This window comes from Akebia trifoliata, chromosome 8, assembly GCF_017979445.1.
Source record: "Akebia trifoliata isolate Shusen 1 chromosome 8, ASM1797944v1, whole genome shotgun sequence".
NCBI lineage: Eukaryota > Viridiplantae > Streptophyta > Magnoliopsida > Ranunculales > Lardizabalaceae > Akebia > Akebia trifoliata.
In genome coordinates, this window is record NC_141382.1 from 4742513 (window position 1) to 4760902 (window position 18390).

General features: G+C 32.5%; 2 protein-coding genes across 2 annotated transcripts; both read left to right on the plus strand.

Annotated features, from left to right (window-relative positions):
• Positions 1 to 10: 10 nt before the first annotated feature.
• Positions 11 to 3007, plus strand: LOC147395617 (F-box/kelch-repeat protein At3g06240-like). The gene has a single exon (XM_086450742.1). The coding sequence runs from the start codon at positions 938 to 940 to the stop codon at positions 2108 to 2110; it is 1173 nt and encodes a 390-aa protein (XP_086306868.1). The 5' UTR covers positions 11 to 937; the 3' UTR covers positions 2111 to 3007.
• Positions 3008 to 8278: 5271 nt separating this feature from the next.
• On the plus strand, positions 8279 to 17933 carry LOC147395618 (DNA ligase-like protein). The gene is given in 8 exon segments (XM_086450304.1): positions 8279 to 8430; positions 9840 to 9964; positions 10044 to 10132; positions 10204 to 10303; positions 10390 to 10483; positions 10574 to 10614; positions 10701 to 10784; positions 12098 to 17933. Coding segments are annotated over 8 exon segments (750 nt in total). The 5' UTR covers positions 8279 to 8363; the 3' UTR covers positions 12248 to 17933.
• The last annotated feature ends 457 nt before the right edge of the window (positions 17934 to 18390 follow it).

Below are 18390 nucleotides of genomic sequence, written 5' to 3' on the forward strand. Positions count from 1 at the left end.
TTTATTGGATCCTGATATTAAACCTGATCCAATAACAATTGGAGCTTGTCAAGGTTGGATCAAACCTAATTTGATGTTCAAACCCTAAATGAATATGTATGTGGGAAATGCTAACGTCCAATATTTCATGGGGATCACGTCCAAACACTTTTTTTTTCAATATCCAAAACCCATCAGATTTTTGTCCTAGTGGACATTATATCTCTAATTTATTTATAAATAACTAAAAGGTTACGACCGTCCTAAAGATGGACCCACAACTACTTAAAATGTACCAGATCATATTCTTAAATTATTTAGAACACCCTAATTAGAGAGTAAAACACCCCGTTCAGAATCGCGGTTGGCTCATATAAAACCCTGAATCTAACAAATATATAGATTTAAATGAAAAATGAGAGAGAGAGAGAGAGAGAGAGAGAGAGAGAGAGAGAGAGAGAGAATTTCTATTGGATCCCCAACATTTACTTGTTTTCCAGCCATTGACCTTTTATTTTTATAAAAAAAATTAATTAAGTGGAGTGCGATAAAATTTGGAGTGCCAGTAGCAGCTTGCATAATCTTATTATGATTAGAAATCGTGTCAAATTAAAGCTTGTTTCTGTCTGGGATTAATATTCTCTATTAATACGGTTCTCTCCAGAAGCGGCAACATTTTTTAATTTTAATTGGAGTGTAATAAGTAAAAGTTGGGGTGCCAATCACAACTCTCATATTCTTATTAGGATTCGAATTCGTATCAAAGTAAAAGTTGTTTCTATTGAGGATTAGTGTTAACTCTCTATTAATAGCGATTCTCTTAAGTCTGAGCGACATTAATTAAGTTAACCTCAGCAGAGAATAGAAGTGAAAGAGAAGAGAAGAGAAGAGAAGAGAAGAGGAGAAGAGTAGCAACGATGAGAAGAGAAGAGAAGGGAAGAGGAGACGAGTAGCAACGATGAGGAATCTACTCCCACATGATATAATCTTCGACATACTTTCAAGGCTTCCTGCAAAATCTCTGTTGGAATTCAAGTATGTATGTAAGCATTGGTATGCTTTAATCAGCGATCCTAGTTTCGTTAAATTGCATCTCAGTCGTGCATTAACTCAAACCGACGACAACCTTACTATCTTGATTAACAAGTTTAATCATATCTACTCTATACACTTTGATGACGTTGATGATGCATCATCTATTAAAGCTATTGAGAAGAATTATCCATGTAGATCTCTATATTCTTGGATTAAAATTGTGGGTTCTTGTAATGGATTAATATGCATAGTAAATTGTCCGGAAGATGTTCACCTTTGGAATCCATGTACTAGTGAGTACAAGAAATTGCCTATTGAACCTATCGATTTTCGGAGGGACGATTCTAACGTATCTCTCTTGCCTGATATTACACACGAATTCGGTTACGATTCTACCGTTGATGATTATAAGGTTATCAGAACAGTACGTTGGCTTCCTCTTGATGTCAATGAAGTCAAAATTTATGAATTAAGAACAAATTCATGGAGAAGAATCCGAGACCCCCCTAGTAACATTTGCCATCGTCCTCGACATTCATCGAGTGTCCTTGTGAATGAGACTTTTCATTGGAGTTTTTGGGAGTTTAGTGCATTACGTAGAACCACATTTATCTATTCTTTTGATATAAAGAAGGAAGAGTACCGAGAGGTTCCACAACCTGATAACTATGGGGATGAAGTATCTAAGATAGAAATCGGCGAATTGGGAGGATGCCTTTGCATATTTTGTTATATTTCAGCTGATTTCCGTCAAGACGTGTGGGTTATGAAGCATCATGGTGCAAAGGAATCTTGGACTAAACTATATACAATTGCACAATCAAGATTAACGTCGTCACTCGAATACTTCAGGCACTTCAGGCCAGTTTGCTTTACCAAGAGTGGTGACATTCTAGTGGTGAAGGATAGCACAGAATTTGTTTTGTATGATCAAAAGTGTGCAAGTATTAGGAATCTTGAGATCCATGGTGTCCCGAAATTGACAAATTTTCGGATTGATGCACAAATGTATGTGGAGAGCCTTGTTTCCTTGAAATCGGGTCCTTATGTAGTTCCATGGAACAAAACACAAAAGAGGAAGAGAAAGTCGAGGTAAAATATTATCGATTTTCTATCTTCCAACTGTTCTTTTTGTTTTTTTTTTCATAAGTAAATCGCTTTCTAGATGTTTATTTTTTAAATGTTTTGACATCTTTGTATTTTTTTTTTTATAGCTTCTTTGTTTGATAATTTTTCTATTGAAAGTAAATGCTGTAGGGACCAAAATTTTGAGGAGGTTTTTACAAATAAAAATGAACTTCCTAAAGTTATAAATGGGCCTCACATACAAATTGAGTCCATTAAATAGGAACGTGCCTCCTATAAGCCTGGGTTTTGGGTTTTCGCAAATAAAGCCCATGATCTACATAAAAATCAAGTGATCCACACATTAAGTATTTGGCCTTATATCCAAATAAATAAGTTTAGCCTAATAATAATCTATAAAATCCTTAAAATTGGATTTGGACAAATTTAGCCTTTTAAACAAATCAATTAAACCTCTTTAAGTTGGGGTATAATTGGAAAGCTAAATTACCTTTAAGTCTATAAATACAATAGCCTCTCTCATGGAGAGGGGATCTGGATCACTTTCTCTCAGAAGACAGAAGCTCTCCCTCTAGAGAAGAAGAAGCTCTCAAGCCCTCCTCCAGAGACAAAACAAAAGTTCTTCAGAGATCCGGACTCCGATTAAAGAGAAGATCAAGCATAAAGCTCTTCTCTGGAAACTAAGAAAACTTTCTCAGCCGATAAAACGCGAAGCCCGGAGAGAAGAAAATCTACAGAAGCCTCTACAGAAGATTAAGCACAAAGCAAAGTCACCGTCCAAGCAACCTTCTCAGCCGATAAAGCGCGAAGCACGGAGAGAAGAGAAGCTACATACATCATCACTATTCTTTGTATTTGACTGTTAATCAGAGGAAACATTGAGATCTGTATCCACTTTTCATCAAAAATCAATAAAATCATTTGCGATCATTTTTCACAGATCTCGAGGTAGATCCGTTGAAATTTATTGTCGACAAATGCTATTTTTATTCATTGACTACTTCATCTTCAATTAGTTATAGAGTTAGGATCATGAAACCAATGTTCTAAAATCCTTTGAGCTTTACCCTTCTTTTAACTTCTGGATCATTTGGGTTCTCGCCATTGTTTCAAAACTCGGTTTGATATCTCGTCTCATCCATGGATGAGACCGAGTTGTCTTGGATGAGACAATCCATTTAACTTGGTTTACATTCATCGATTTATATATATTTAAATTAAAATAATTATAATTTTTTAAAATAAAATAACATAGGAGTATTGTTTATTTAATGGTGGGCATTGATTTTTCTTTCCTTTTACTTCATTTTTTCTTCTTTTAATTCTATATATTTAGAGGGTTGTTAGTAGTAAATTAAGAAGTTTATTTTATATCTAAAAAGCATTTGATAATGAGTATCATTATAAAGATCATCCAGAATGAAGATTTTTTTTATTTATCATAATTAGATTTTACATTTAAACAAAATAATAAAATTTTATTTTAATATTTCATTATAGAGATCAAGTTCATCTCGAGACTCCTAACTGATTTTGGCACCGTGAGGGACAGTATTGAAATAATATAGAAGAATGAAATTTTGGATCCGAATCAAGAGAAATATTACTTTTTATATATTTATTATTAAATTGATTTCTCCTTAACGCGAAACCACAATCAACAATAGACATGTTTATTGTGAAAGTTGGCTCTAGGATACAACTGTTTGATTCGGTATTTTTGTTGTAAATTTGTTGAATCATTTATAATTTGTTGGCAATCCAACACTTCAGCCCTCTAGATTTCAACGAAAAACTCAGATCCAAAAAACAAAACAAAACAAAATAAAATAAATTTTTTTTTTTTTTTGGACTTGATCCAAGGTTTTGAAAATGGATGACTATTGAACTTTCATAGAACTCTTAAATTTAAAATTAAAATTCATCGATGAAAAATAACAATTTTAAGTGTTTTTTTTCTTACAAAGTTCATATAATTGTCTCTTCTACAGCCCTGTCCCGTCAGATCATGAGCTTAACAACCCTGAGTAAGAGATTATTTAAATTTTTTTTTTTTTTAATGTTTTAACCAAACATGATTTTACAATTTTTAATTTTATTTTTTTTACTTTTCAACTTAAAATTCGTAGAAGAAGATTTATCAAACATAACCTTACTTATGGGAAAATTACCGTTTCCTGGGCTGAATATTATAAAATTTTGGGTCCAGTACATTGTTCTTTTTAATTACTAGAACATGTTTTCGAGCTTAATCGTTGGCAGGTGAATTAATTTAAAGTGATGATCTTATTGATAAAAACTGACAAACTCACTGATAATTATGAACTATCTCACCATAACCCTGTTAAAAAAAATAAGATTATTTGTCTTTAAATTTACCAGCGAGATAGTCACTTCAAAATCAAGGATTTGGTTATGATTGTCCAAGGGGTTGGAAATCATTCACCATTCTATATGGATTTAGATATGATTCAACCATTGATGATTACAAGGTGGTGAGCATTGTGAACTTTATTAATGATGATGATATCAACGCTTACAAGTCTGAAATCAAAATTTATGAATTAGAGACGAATTCATGGACAAGAATCCAAGACCCTCCTTATAATCTTACTCGTTGTGGTGTAAGATTTTTAGAGGTCCTTGTGAATGAGACTCTTCATTGGGTTAAAAATTGTTATCGGAGATCAGATTTATCCAAATCAATAGTTTCTTTTGATATCGTGAACGAGGGGGTCCAAGAGGTGACACAGCCCAAGTATGTGGATTATGATTTGAACATGGATGTGGGGGTATTGGGAGGATGCCTTAGATTATATTATTTTTATCCCTATCATGTCTCGCATGCTAAGGTACGCTATGAGCTATGGGTGATGGAGTCTTGGGCTAACTTTTTCACCATTGCTGAACAAATGATTATTGTGTCATTTAGGTACTTGAAGGCCACTTTGCTTTTTCCAAGAATGGTGATATTATACTGGGAAGAACAGGGAAGTTTTTGTTTTGTGTGATCCAAAATGTAAAAAGATTAGGAGTCTTGAGATTTGAGGTACTCTGCATTTCTTTGACTTGGAGATGTATGTGGAGAGTCTTGTTTCACTCAAATCAGGTGTTCATGTTGGACAAGAACAAACTCAAGCAAATAAAAAACATAAGAGGAACAAGAAGAAAAATAGGAAGAAGACGTAAAATATAGAGAAATCTATCAAAACGGAGCACGTTTTCAGAATTATTTATCAAAATGGTGCACTATGCATCTTATTTTAAAAAATGGTAAGCTATCGTTTTTTAAAAATATTTTATTTACCAAAGTGGTACAAATAGTAAGTTCTAAAATTTTAGTACTGAAAATACAATTTTTTTTAAAGTATTGTGTCAATGAGATCCTTTTAACACTGTACAAAAATAAATTTTGATCTCATGTCAAAAGGATCCTGTTGACATTGAGATTTTATTTTTAATATTCTTGTTTATGGGATCCTTTTGACACTGTATAAAAATAACATTTGATCCCATCATAAAGTGAGGGAATTAATAGGTTGTTACTCTTGTGTTATGAGAAAATGATGACCCATATTTTGATTTGGAGACTATTAGATTGCATGGCAATTCCCCATTGTAACCTTAGCTAATAAGTTAAGCAATTAATCAATCCATTTAAAAATAATATTGTGTGTCAGACTAAAATAGTTTTCAAAAGACAGTAATGTTGTTAATTTAGAAATTGCATATTTAAATTAAAATTTATTAATTTTGAAAACATTCCAACAAACCTCCCTTAGGAGTCAGCCCCTTCACTAATTATCATAAAGTGGTTCAGTCTCCCTTAAGAGTCAACCTCTTGACTAATTACATAAGGTGGTTTGGCCTCTCTTAAGAGTTAACCCCTTCACTCGTTATCATAAAGTGGTTTGGCCTCCCTTAGGTTATCATTAAGTGGTTTGTCTTCTTTGGGAGCTAACTTCTTCATTCGTTACCTTATAAAGAGGTACGGTGTCCTCAAGGAACTAACCCCTTAGCTACATCGACATAAGGTAGTACAGTCTCTTTAAGGAGACGTTACCATAATATCTACATAAGGATCAATCCCTTTAAAAGAGTTAAATTCTCTATCAAATATTTTAACTTACAACTACTCACGTAATATCAAAATAAAAAATTATAATTAAGAATAATGTTTGCAAAACAAATCTCAAGTACATAATAATACCGAGTCAATTCAAGGAATAAAGTAGTCATCGAGTTGACATAAACAGAGTAAAAACAACTCCACTTGTTCGTTACGAAAACTAAGAGAAGCGGAGCTTTGAGATCATTATGAGCTTAGAAAGTGCATCTTTAAATTTATAATGAGATCATAGATTATTAATGCTAGACACCTTGGTATCTGACTACTTTGGTTCAGATTTTTATTGGATCTCAATATTAATTCAATAGTAACTTGATCCAATAACAATTGGAACTTATACAAGTCCGATTAAACCTAATGATGCACAAAACCTATATATATATATTAAACAAAATATATAATATAATTTATATACTTCCTCACATTTTTATAATATAATATAACATAATTGGTCATAATTGATCTAGAACTGATTATCAGATTTTCATCCTATGGGACATTATATTTAGATCTTTGCATCCCCCACCCCCGCCAAAAAAAAAAAAAAAAAAAATTGTAAAGGAGAATTTGTTTTCAATATCTAGTACTCTTTTTAATAGATTAATCGAAAAATATCCCAATGTGAATGTCTTTTACCTTCAAACTCTCTAGATAAATAATTTTTATTGTCATTTTCTACCTTAAGACCACAGCTACTTCAACCCTTAAAACTTGTAGACTAGATAGGATTTTCGTGTTTCATTATATGTAGGCATCACCAAATTTTTCAACAATTCATGACATTCTCCTAATAAGGTACTAGTCGATTATGTTGGAGAATAACAAATTAATCAATGATTTATTAATTAATAGATAAAAATGTGAAAATATTTACCCTTCACTCTCAACATTTTATTTTCTTCGACAACATTCAATCTCACAAAATCTTTGGTAAGGAGCATTGTCATCGGTTTGAGCTTTGAAACACGGAGGGATATCTCTAATTTTTATCTAAATAACTAAAAAATTACAACGATCCACACCTACTTAAATATATCAAATCATACTCTTAAATTATTTATCACACCCTAATTAAAGATTAAAACACCCCATTCAAACACTACAAAAACCTGATTCAAGTTATTACCTCCACATTCCAAAGCATTATAACACACACATTCAAACAAATTCACAAGTTGTTTACAATTAGAGGGTTAGGCTTGTATAAGATCATAAATCTACCAAATATATATTTAAAAAAAAAATGAGAGAGAGAGAGAGAGTTTCCATGGGCACCCAAACATTTACTTATTTCTCAGCCATAGATTTATTTTTCACCTTTTTTTCAAATTTCAATTGGAGTGTAATAAGTAAAAGTTGGAGTGCCAATAGTAGTTTTCAAATTCTTATTTGGATTAGAATCATGTTAAACTAAAGCTTATTTCTATCTAGGATTAGTATTCTCTATTAATATTTAATACGGTTCTCTCAATCTGAGCAACATTAAATTCACTTCATCGAAGAATAGAAGTGAAACAGAAGAGAAGGGAAGAGTAGCAATGATTTGGAATCTCCTCTCACAGATATTATTTTCGACATCCCCCCATCTCTCCACTTTTGAAGAGAAAGAAAATTCCAATTCTTTTTCTCTCTTCTTCTCTCCAATTCTTTTCACTTCTCTTCCCACTTAACAATCAAAACAAGAGAAATGGAGAGAAATTCATTTATTTTCCCTTATCTTCATTTCTCTCAATCCAAAACATCGTTAAAAGATTAAAGACTTAGAACACACCCTACTCTCTAAATCAAATATCTACTATATCTTCTCTTTCTTCTTAACATCTATTCTCTCCCAAAGACATTATTTAGTCCGCATGACTACATATGTAATCCAACATCACAACCTTCTATATTTCATGATAAAATTCAGATTAAAAAAATCAATAAAAAATTGATTCCCCAACCTTTACACACTAAGACTTCTCTTTTATTTATATTTAATTGGGGTGTAATAAGTAAAAGTTAGAGTGCCAACAACAGCTCTCTTTATTAAATATCAGAGGTATATAAAACATGATTCCCGCTTTCAAAATTCCTACCTCTGTTTTTAACCGCTCAACCGTCTCTTCGCCAAAAACCTAAAAAGTCTTCGAAAATGGCGAATTCGATACCAAATTACAGTAACTCTCCAGAGATAGAACCTGCAATTGTCTCAAATACAGGTAGAATTTGATCTCAATTTCAAATCTATTCCATCGATTCTAGTCTTTTTTTTTTTCCCATTCTGCTTCGTAAATACAAATTTTAAAAACTTTTTTGTAGAACTTCGGTTGAAAGTTTTAAATTTCAAATCATTGTACTCGGATTCATTATTTGTTCTTTTAATTAAGTGCGAAGTGTGTGAAATCTTGACTCATTGTTGTTGTTTACATCGATTATTGCTTAGATCTACAATACTTTGGAGCTTCAGCATGATTTTGAAGTTTCAACCGATGTTCATTTAGATTTAAATGTTTGATTGGCTCATCTACATTTGAAATTTGTTCTTGAATTTACCTAATTTAATCGTTGATTTAGGTTAAACAAAATAGATGAAATTTCAGTTACGAAGATCTCATGCTGACTAGACCAATAAAAAATATACTTCTTCTTCGATTTTTTTAACAAAGAAGTTCTGACTTCTGAAAAGAAGACATCCCTTGAATTTGGTCTTCTCTTAAAGATTGTGTTATTTTGCTAACAACCCTTATGTTTTGGTAACTATTTGAGATACCCTTTATCTTCGAACTGACCACATGCCCCTTGACCATAGTCTTCTGTGTAAGAATTTTTTAAAAACCTTAATTTAAGATATTATATGTATCGATTCGGGAATGGTTTGTGTTGTTTTGGTATCATTTCGGTTTTTCAAAAAACTAAAACACCGAACCAAAACAAGATCTTAAACCATGAAAATAACTATAAAAAAAAAAAAAAGAGAATAGGAATGCCTGCTTGAATATATAGTTTATGTTATTTTAATAACTAGAGTTTGCCTATGCTTACGGCACAAGCATCCTCTTTGGGATTAAGGGGGGTAAAAGAGGAAAGATATAAAGTTGGAGAGGGTATTATCGGAAAAGGGGAGAAGAGGAAAGGTAGTATTTAGAGTTGAAGAAGTATTCTTAGAAATGGGTAGAAGAGGAAAGACAATAAAGTAAGAGGTATTCTTGAAAAGGGGAAGAAGAGAAAATGCAATAAAGATACAAGTTTTCCTCAAGATGGGGTATAAAGATTGAGACAACGGAGGGGGATAACCGTCCTGTTTTAGTAAATAGATAGATGTTTTCTCATATTGTATATCAGAGGTCACGGCCTCTTGTACATCATCGTCATCATCATCTATGCATTAGCCTTGACTTCAGCTTTGAGATTTATATTTTATCTCGATTCAATTCCCTAGTTCAACACTTATTGCATACAAACATTATCATTTGTAGCATCTCTTTGATTGCATAAATGAAATAGAATCTTTTCTATTTATTTTCTTGGGGGCTAAGCTGCATCAAACTCGTGGCCTAGACATTGTGTTTGAAACCCATGCATCTTCTTACATTCTAGTGGATGGGGCTCAAGATTTTATTTTTTTCAGGTGGTGCTGGGGTTTGTATGATGAGAAACGCATGGCGAGACGAACAACACCCATCCTTCATCCATTTCATTTCCTCTTTTCTCAGAGAAAATTTGTTCCGACTTAGTCTTGTTCCCATTGCACCTGTATTTCCTTGTATACTCAGTCTCATATATTTGACTTTGACTGGCTTTGTCACTCAAAGATATGACATTATACTTGTAGGATTTCATTTTCAACTGTGGGGGCAGATCAATAGCATTTGTTTTCGTGACTAATTGGGACTGCAACAACATTTCCCCCATTTTTAGTAGGTAACCAAGTTCCTGCCATTGTTCCTACTCTGCTGCTTTGGTGCACTTTTTAATGTCAGTTTATTACTCAGAGTACAGAAGCTGAAGGGGCAGTTTGGGAATCTCTATATTGTTGTCACCCTCCCAACTAGTGAGAAAAACGCATCTTTCATTCACTCTTTCTTCAAGTGAGTTACGAAACATTTGAGACTAAACTGATACTAATGCAACATGGTATGGTATTTGAGGATCTTGGATACTTCTGTGTTTTGGTGAAGGTATGGAATGAGATAGGCAAGCCAACATTTGTGCCAGTTCATGACTTAGAGATGGGATTTGAAATGATTGTGAAGATCGCTCATGCTCGTGGAGGTAAGAATTTAACCCTGGAGACTCTTAAAAAAAAAAGGTTCTTCTAACTCTTCACTCAAAAGCTTCCAACCAACAAAATTTACATTGCAGTATGTAAACAACAAGATGCCTTATCCAAATTGAAGGTTGAGGTTAGTTTGTTGGTCAAACTTGTCTTATTTGTTTTACCTTTTTGTTTCAAAATGCATCCAAAACAAGTGATTTCTTGTTTGTTAAGAGGGAGCGATCAGTGCAAGGGATGGATGCTTTTCTTAGAGTAGTCACTTCCATACCTGGGATTGACAACCATGACGCAAATGCGGTAATTTTATTCTACCATTGTGTAACAATCATATTTTCTTATGTATTGTTTTTTTTTTTTCTTTTTAAATTATGCATTTTTTGAATCTATCTGTGTTAGCCATCCATTGAGAAAACACGAGTTATACCTGAGAAGGCCGGATCCCTATTGTAGATTAAGAGTTTGAGAAGAAGAAATTGGAGAAATGTGGAAGGAGGCGAAAATGACTCCAACCCTAGCCGCAAAATGTACTATATATCATAACCAAATAACAAAAGGAAGAAAAAGATGAGACTACCCCTAATAATAATAACTATTTACTCCTAACGCCTACCCAAAAAAAATGTAACTTTTTTTTTGTTTGGACGTCGTCAAACATCCTATCTACATTAGGATCTTTGCAGTACTCAATTGTGCTAAAAAGTTGGCCATTCTATTGACCCTGAACTGCATATAAAAGATTATACTATGTTCTAGATAGCACCAAGGTCAAACAAAATTTGGGCCTATCAAAGAGTGTTCCTGTTAAGAAAACAGGTGCAATTGAACATAGAAAACGAATCGAAAAACCAAACACAAGACAAGATGCAATCACAGAAAGAAACACAAAGATTTTATGTGGTTCACTCGAGATTGAGGTACGTCCACGGATCACACCGATTCCACTATGAAGAAAAAACTCGCAGTTACAGATTACAGCCTTTCACCAAAACAAGAGATATAAATACCCTAGGAAACTTAACTAGGGTTTTACAGTACCTCCTTGTTGACCAGTACTATCAGGCTCCACAAACCACAACAGTTCCTTCCATTGATCATGTTTGCTACACTAGACGAGTTGTTCTTATAGAAATTTGCTCAATATTAAGATCCCCAGTTTGTTGGCCTTCATCATTTTCATCTAAAAGATGGAGCCTTTCCAATTAGATTGTCTAAAAGTAACTAATAGTTATCTCCAATTTCAAATAGTTCCTCCAGAACCCTCTCAATTTCCTTTTAATGGACCAATCACAAGTTAGAGACCAAATACCAACAACTGGTTTTGGCCAACTCAGAAACATCGGAATCTCAGTTTTAGAAAATATGTGAGATGTCCATTTTTTTCCTTCCATCACAGTCCTGCTTTTTTCCAAGTCGTGGTGGGTTCATGTAAATTTATGATTTATGAGGGAGTTTAAAGTTTATTGCCTTTATATCTGTGTTTTTTCCTTGCACCATTCTGTCATCAACATACTTCTCTAGTGCGGATGCTTTGTATTCAGAGTTTTATCTGTATAAATGACTTCTTTTTGTCTGAAAATAATACTACCTTACCTGTTTTCTCCTTCGTCCAGCTTAATCAAGCAGTTGGTTCTATTGAAACAATATCCAAAACATTGAAAGAACATATTTTGGAGAAAACAGACCTTTCAGCAGAGAAGGCGGAGACAATAACAAGGTTTTTCAGAGATCCCAAGTATTATTTGGGTACCAAAATCAATTAATCGAACGGGTAAGGACATTTTAGATTCAGTAGCTATTCTTACAATCTCTTTCGACTTGAAATTGCTCATTCATTGAGATATATTCTTCTCTGCTACATGTTTTGTTACCTGTTTGAGGCAGCACTTCTGTTATCTTACATGGAAAAAAAAAATAAAATCTAATCCAACATATTACCCTTGTCAACATTTCTTAGGGGTTGTAAGGCAAATCTATAATTATACACTAATTTTGCATCTTGAACTAGTGTCTAGCTCTGAACCATACAAACACTAGTTTGGTATAATTTGGCTAGTTCTAAGTCAGGGCATTGGCCCACTAATGGCGAAGCATTACTTGGATAGCCCATTCTACAGAAAAATAAAAAAATAAAATAAAATAATAATAATAATAATAATAACAAATGGATCAATTGGATGGCCTTACAATGTCTGAGATTCTATTTAGGGAAAACTGCTTAATAGACCCTGTGAGACGGATTTTTTTTCTAAATTGCCCCTAATTTTGTTGTTGTGAATTGATGGTCCATTTAGTGATTTATTAATCTCGACGATTTGAGTTCACTGTTTACCAAAGAGATTTTAACTAATTGGGAACCTTACTATATCAAGTTTGTTACACAACGAATCTTGACGTGGGATTCACATCATTTTAAAAGATTAAATATGTATGATGCCTTCATTTTCTAAATCAAATTCGTATTATCCTCTCTTCTCTCAATAGTCAATATCCATTCTCTCTCTCTCTCTAAAAAAAAAAAAAAAAAAACAATAATAATAATAATAATAAATTGGCTTGATGGTTTTGGGAGAGAGGGTTGTTGGGATTAATGAAAAATTGAAGTTAAGGTCCAACAAAGTATGCGATACCTTTGAGATTCTCAAACTTCCTTGTTTTATGTTCTCAAACTTCCTTGTTGTGAACATAAAACGATGCCTATGTCCAAATCCAAGGATGAGATGAGAGAAATCTATGAACGCCGTGATAGAAATTGTGATCTTGAATATTTCCTTATATCTCTCTCTCTTCTTCGGAGCATTTTGAAACCATATTTTCCCTATTTGATTACATTCTCCCATAATCCAATAACAAATTACACAAAAATATATACCCAGATTTCTAAATACATGAATTACCTCTATGACTCACAATTTGAGTACAAGTGTAGAGTAGTACGTAAGTTTCTGATGTACATCCCTTATGATAAATCACACAAGGGGATGCTGAACTTGCTGATCTTCACAAAAAGTTAAGGTATGATGCCTTGAATTTAGATTTCTTATTAGTAAATCACCAAAACCAAAGATATGTTTCACAAGGAAAATGACACCTGCTGATGTTAAAATGAAATGTAATCAGTAACACATCTTGAAAAAATCGTTACTGTTGTTTAAAACTGAACCTTGAAAAAATTGCCTCCGCACACAAATTCTCAAGTAGTTCTATTAAAAAAATGTCTTAATAGAAGACAAAATATATATAAAAAAAATTAATTAATAATTTAGATAATTAATTTAATAAAATCTCTGATTATATGATATTGCGTCAAGATGTAAAACAGCCATATTGCTTGTGTCCATATTATTATCAATATTATATGTCTAATGTTATTTAAAATTTGGACTGAACCTTTAAAAGGTTGCCTATGTACCCAAATCCGGATCAAGACTAACCTGGTTCTCTTAAAAAATATCTTAATAGATTACCAAATACCTTAAAGACTATGATAAAAAAAATTTAAAATATTTTATTAAATGTTTGAAAAAATGATGATTATTTTAAAATTTTAGAATTATAATGATATTTTTTTCATAGAAGAGAATAATAAGTATAACATATAACTCGGTTCAAATTTCTAATATGATTCAATGAGTTTTCAAGTCAACTCGAATGACTCTTCAAGTCCATACATTCTCAAAATCATGGATCAAGTCAAAATTATCTTTTGAAATCTGATTTCTATTGTGAAGTTTAGAGTGTTTGGGTGCTGCCAGGTGGGTTCAATGATTTTTTTTAATTTAAAAAATAGAGATTGAGTTGAAAAATAGTGTAATAGATATTTAATTTTTTTAAAAAATTAAAAATAAAATAAATATTTAATTTTTTAAAATGATGTGAGTTCCAATTTCAAAAAGTTTTTATAATTAAAATACATGGAGGTCCTCCTGTTAATCTTATATGGGAACTCTAAAAAGCCCTGGAATAGGGGTATTTTGATAATGAGTCGTGTTGGAGTAAGATTGTGGGGGGACATTTTTGATGTGGATATAAATCATAAATACTTTTCATTGAGATACGGGCGAGATTTTGATGAAAAGCATCTATGGCTCCTACGCACTTCCATGCCAGAAATGTCCCCCATTCCCCCAGTTTACTTCAACATTATCCTTTGAGAATTTAAAATAAAAAGCAATGAATAACACCCATTGGTTGGAAACGCCCAGCCAACCAGCCTTCTATGTTTGTTTTGACTTTTGATAATTTTAAAAAATAGTTAAAAAAAAAATATTATTTAGTTTATTTTTCTAAATCTTTTTGATAATTTTGAATTTTTTTTTTTGAATTTATTATTTTTTAAGTAATTTTCCCAGTGATTTATGCAAAATAAGCATATAATCCACATAGGCAAACGAAAGTCTAAGTAACCGGTAGCATAGAAAGTTAGGGGCCTCAACCATAAGGGACTCTAAAACCCTAGAAACCGGTTACCTAGGTAACCTCCTCCATACGCATTATATAATCAAGAGCCTAGAATGTGATGCCCTTAACCAGCTCTCTCCACTCCAGCGCCTCAGCCAAAAACCCTAGTTTTTCTTCGATTATAGGTTTTTTCTTTTCATTTCTTCTTATTATCCGTATTTTGATTTTCGTTTGCATCAGAAGATGAGGTTCCATTAGTCTTCAATCTCCTCATTTTGCTGCTTTTTCTTATAAAAAAAGGTTTACATTTCTTTCACACTTTTTATTTTCTTGTCTGATATGTGAAAAATATTCATGTAGTTTTCATTTACTTCAAATAATAAAAAATTCAGATCTACGATTTCTAGTGAACAAAATGATGCCCTAAATGATGAATACTTGTCATGAGCTATGGATTTTTTTTTTTTTTAAACAAAAAAAATCCAAGTGAGGCTTTTTGTCATAGTTACTCTGATAGGAGAATGGATTGTATTGTTTTGTATTTTTTTGTTGTTGAATTTGAATGTAAAGTGGTGGGTATGATAAATTTGATTTGATCTTTGAAAAAAAATGAAGGCAACTTTGCCGAGGTGATCAGATTCTTTATTGATTCCCTCTTTTCCCTGTTGCCTATATTGTAATTGGCTATATTTAGGTGTTTCAGATTGATCAGTTATGTTGATTGATTCATATATTCCTCTCTTAGCCTAAATTTTTTTAGTTGATCAATATTATGGATGATAGGGTTTTGAAGAGTTTATTTCTTGTTGAATTGATTTCCTCTTACATGTTTTGTTAAATATTTGATTAAAACTGATGACATGACCCTTGACCAGTCTCTTGGTGAAGACTTTAATTTTTGAAAATTACAACTATTTCTAAATGTTCTTTAGAATGTTTTGGTTTTTTAAAAAAGAGTCGTGTTGGAGTGACCTCAAGCTAAAACCTCGTATCGCACTTCTTGACGTGAAAGTGGATAGGAACCATAGATGATTTTCATTCGTATCTTGATGAACAGCATCTATGGTTCCCACACTTTAACATCAAGATGTGCCATATGAGGTTCCAGTTTGAGGTCACTTGGTCATTATTCTTTATAAAACCCGAAACAGTAGAGGGCGAAATGAGATTTTAAACCAAACCATGATGAGAAATGAATTAAATGATCAAAAGCCATTGGGTTTTATCTTGAAAAATGACATATAGAAGTTGTTCTAATTCTATTGTAAATTATTTGTAGCCCCTTCAATTCATCTTTCTCGACCTTTCTTTAACCCCTCGGTGGAAAACCCTTGATTTTTCTATCCAATTGGATTTGCTATATTGAAAAAGGCAACTTTGCCGAGGCAATCAGTTCCTTGTTGATTTCCTCTTTTCCCTGTTGCCTACATTGTATTTGGCTATTTATCGGTGCTTCAGATTAATCTGTTCAGTTGATTGATTCATATGACCCTTTCATAGCCTAAATCCTTTTACTTGATTAACTCTACCATTGACGGGCCTTGAGGGGCTTATTTCTTTATATTATGGGCATTTTATTTGTTCTCTGAAAAGGGGAGCTAAGATAATCATGGCAGATGTGCATACATAAGTTTTTTGTTTTCTTTTCTATCATTCTTATTGCATTTTACGTATTTTTTAGTTACCAAGTGTTTGGAGGTCTTAAAGAGAGCCTCACCTTTTTCAAAATAGGGGCTAGAAGTTTTAGAATGGGCTGATTTTTAGTAAGGATGGTCTTTTCATAGAGATCATCCTTATTAAAAATCAGCTCATTCCGAAACTTCTGACCCTACTTTACAAGTTGAAGAATTGTGGACCATCCGAACTTTGTAAACCACTTTTGATGTGGTTAGAAGCTTTAGAATGGGCTGATTTTTTGTGAGGATGATCTCCTCACAATAATCAGCCCACTCCAAAACCTTTAATCCATACATCGAAAAAATGTTTGGCATAATGTTTGACTCTCTTTGGGACCTCCGAACGCCATCAATTATCAAATGTGTTTATGCCATAGTTTCAAAACTCGGTATGACCTCTTGTAGTCCATGTCCAAGTCTGAGTTGTCTTAGATGAGAGACTTTTAACTCTTTTTACTATCATGTACTCATATATATGAGAATAATTATAATTTTTGTACAAAATAATGTTTGATAGAAGATGGTTAATTATAAATCATATTTTATTTAGATTAATATGTTTTTAAATTATAAAAGACATTTATTTTAATTAAAATTTACATAATTCCTGTTTTGCTGAGAATTACTTATTTGGAATATTGATATTCAAAATCCCAGCTTGGTCATAACATAATTTGCTTCGAAGAAGATTATTAACAGTAGACACTCTTGGTGTGCATTTTGTTGTAAAGAATTAGAAACAATAAATCAGAAGTTCGTCTTCGGATTTGTTAGATAATGAGAATGGTGGTTGGAACATTAACTGAAGAAGTTCTAATCATCAAAGGGATAGTTTTTCCGAGTAAAATTCTGCTAATATGTTGACATTGAGCTTCAATACCATGGCTTATTTAATCTTGGGAGGAACATAATAGCTCAAGTGGAGGAAATTTAGAGGCATATGTTCTAAGGAAAGTGAAGTTGTGATGATAAAAGTGGAGAAAGGGAAGTTAGATGTTGTTAAGGGTACAACCAAAGACTAGAACGTTCATTTGGAGATGCCCAGACGAAGGAACCATCAAAATAAATACTGATGATTCGATAATGAATATTGGAAATGGAATGGGATTCATTATTGTTTGAGTTCACAACAATACTTTCTTATATTTGCTTTTCGCAGAAACATAGAGCAGATGACTATTTGTTTGGATTTTCTCTTTTCGATAAAATGGTTAAAGAGATCATGGTTTCTTTGAAATATATGGAATTTGTCACGAATATTCAAGAGATCGTGTTAATGTTTATTATTTATTATTTTGAGTGTTTGCAATATAGAGTAGGAGGTGAATTTGTGGTGTAAGTATGACCAGTAATAAGGTATTTTATTTTTGAAGATGTTTAGTACTTAAGGATTTGATTTTGGTATGGAGATACGATGGTAAGTTTCTGTCATAAAACAACTATGGATTTGGATTTCAATTGGAAAAATTGAAAAATTAGCAAGCGTTGAGCTCAATGAGCAATTGAACTTAATAAAATACTTAAGATTCTTATATGATAATGGTGAAATGGTCAATTACACCTTGATTAAGATTGGGAGTTGTAAATTGTAATTAAAGTGTAATATTTGAATAATTACCCATGTTTCACTAGGTATTTCGTGAACTATTCTTTGAGGAGTTTGACTCTTCCCCAAGATATTAGCAAGCGTCGAGCATGACTGACTTTCTAAGTAAAAAAGCCATACATTGATCAACAGTGAAGATGGTATTTGTGCATTTTATGTATTTCATGACATTCATTGGTGAGCTTGTCCCTACAACAAAAATCAAGCTTGACCCTAAAAAATC

Excerpts from the sequence above, each read along its gene's own strand:
- LOC147395617 (XM_086450742.1), top strand. The coding sequence starts at position 938 with ATGAGGAATCTACTCCCACATGATATAATCTTCGACATACTTTCAAGG.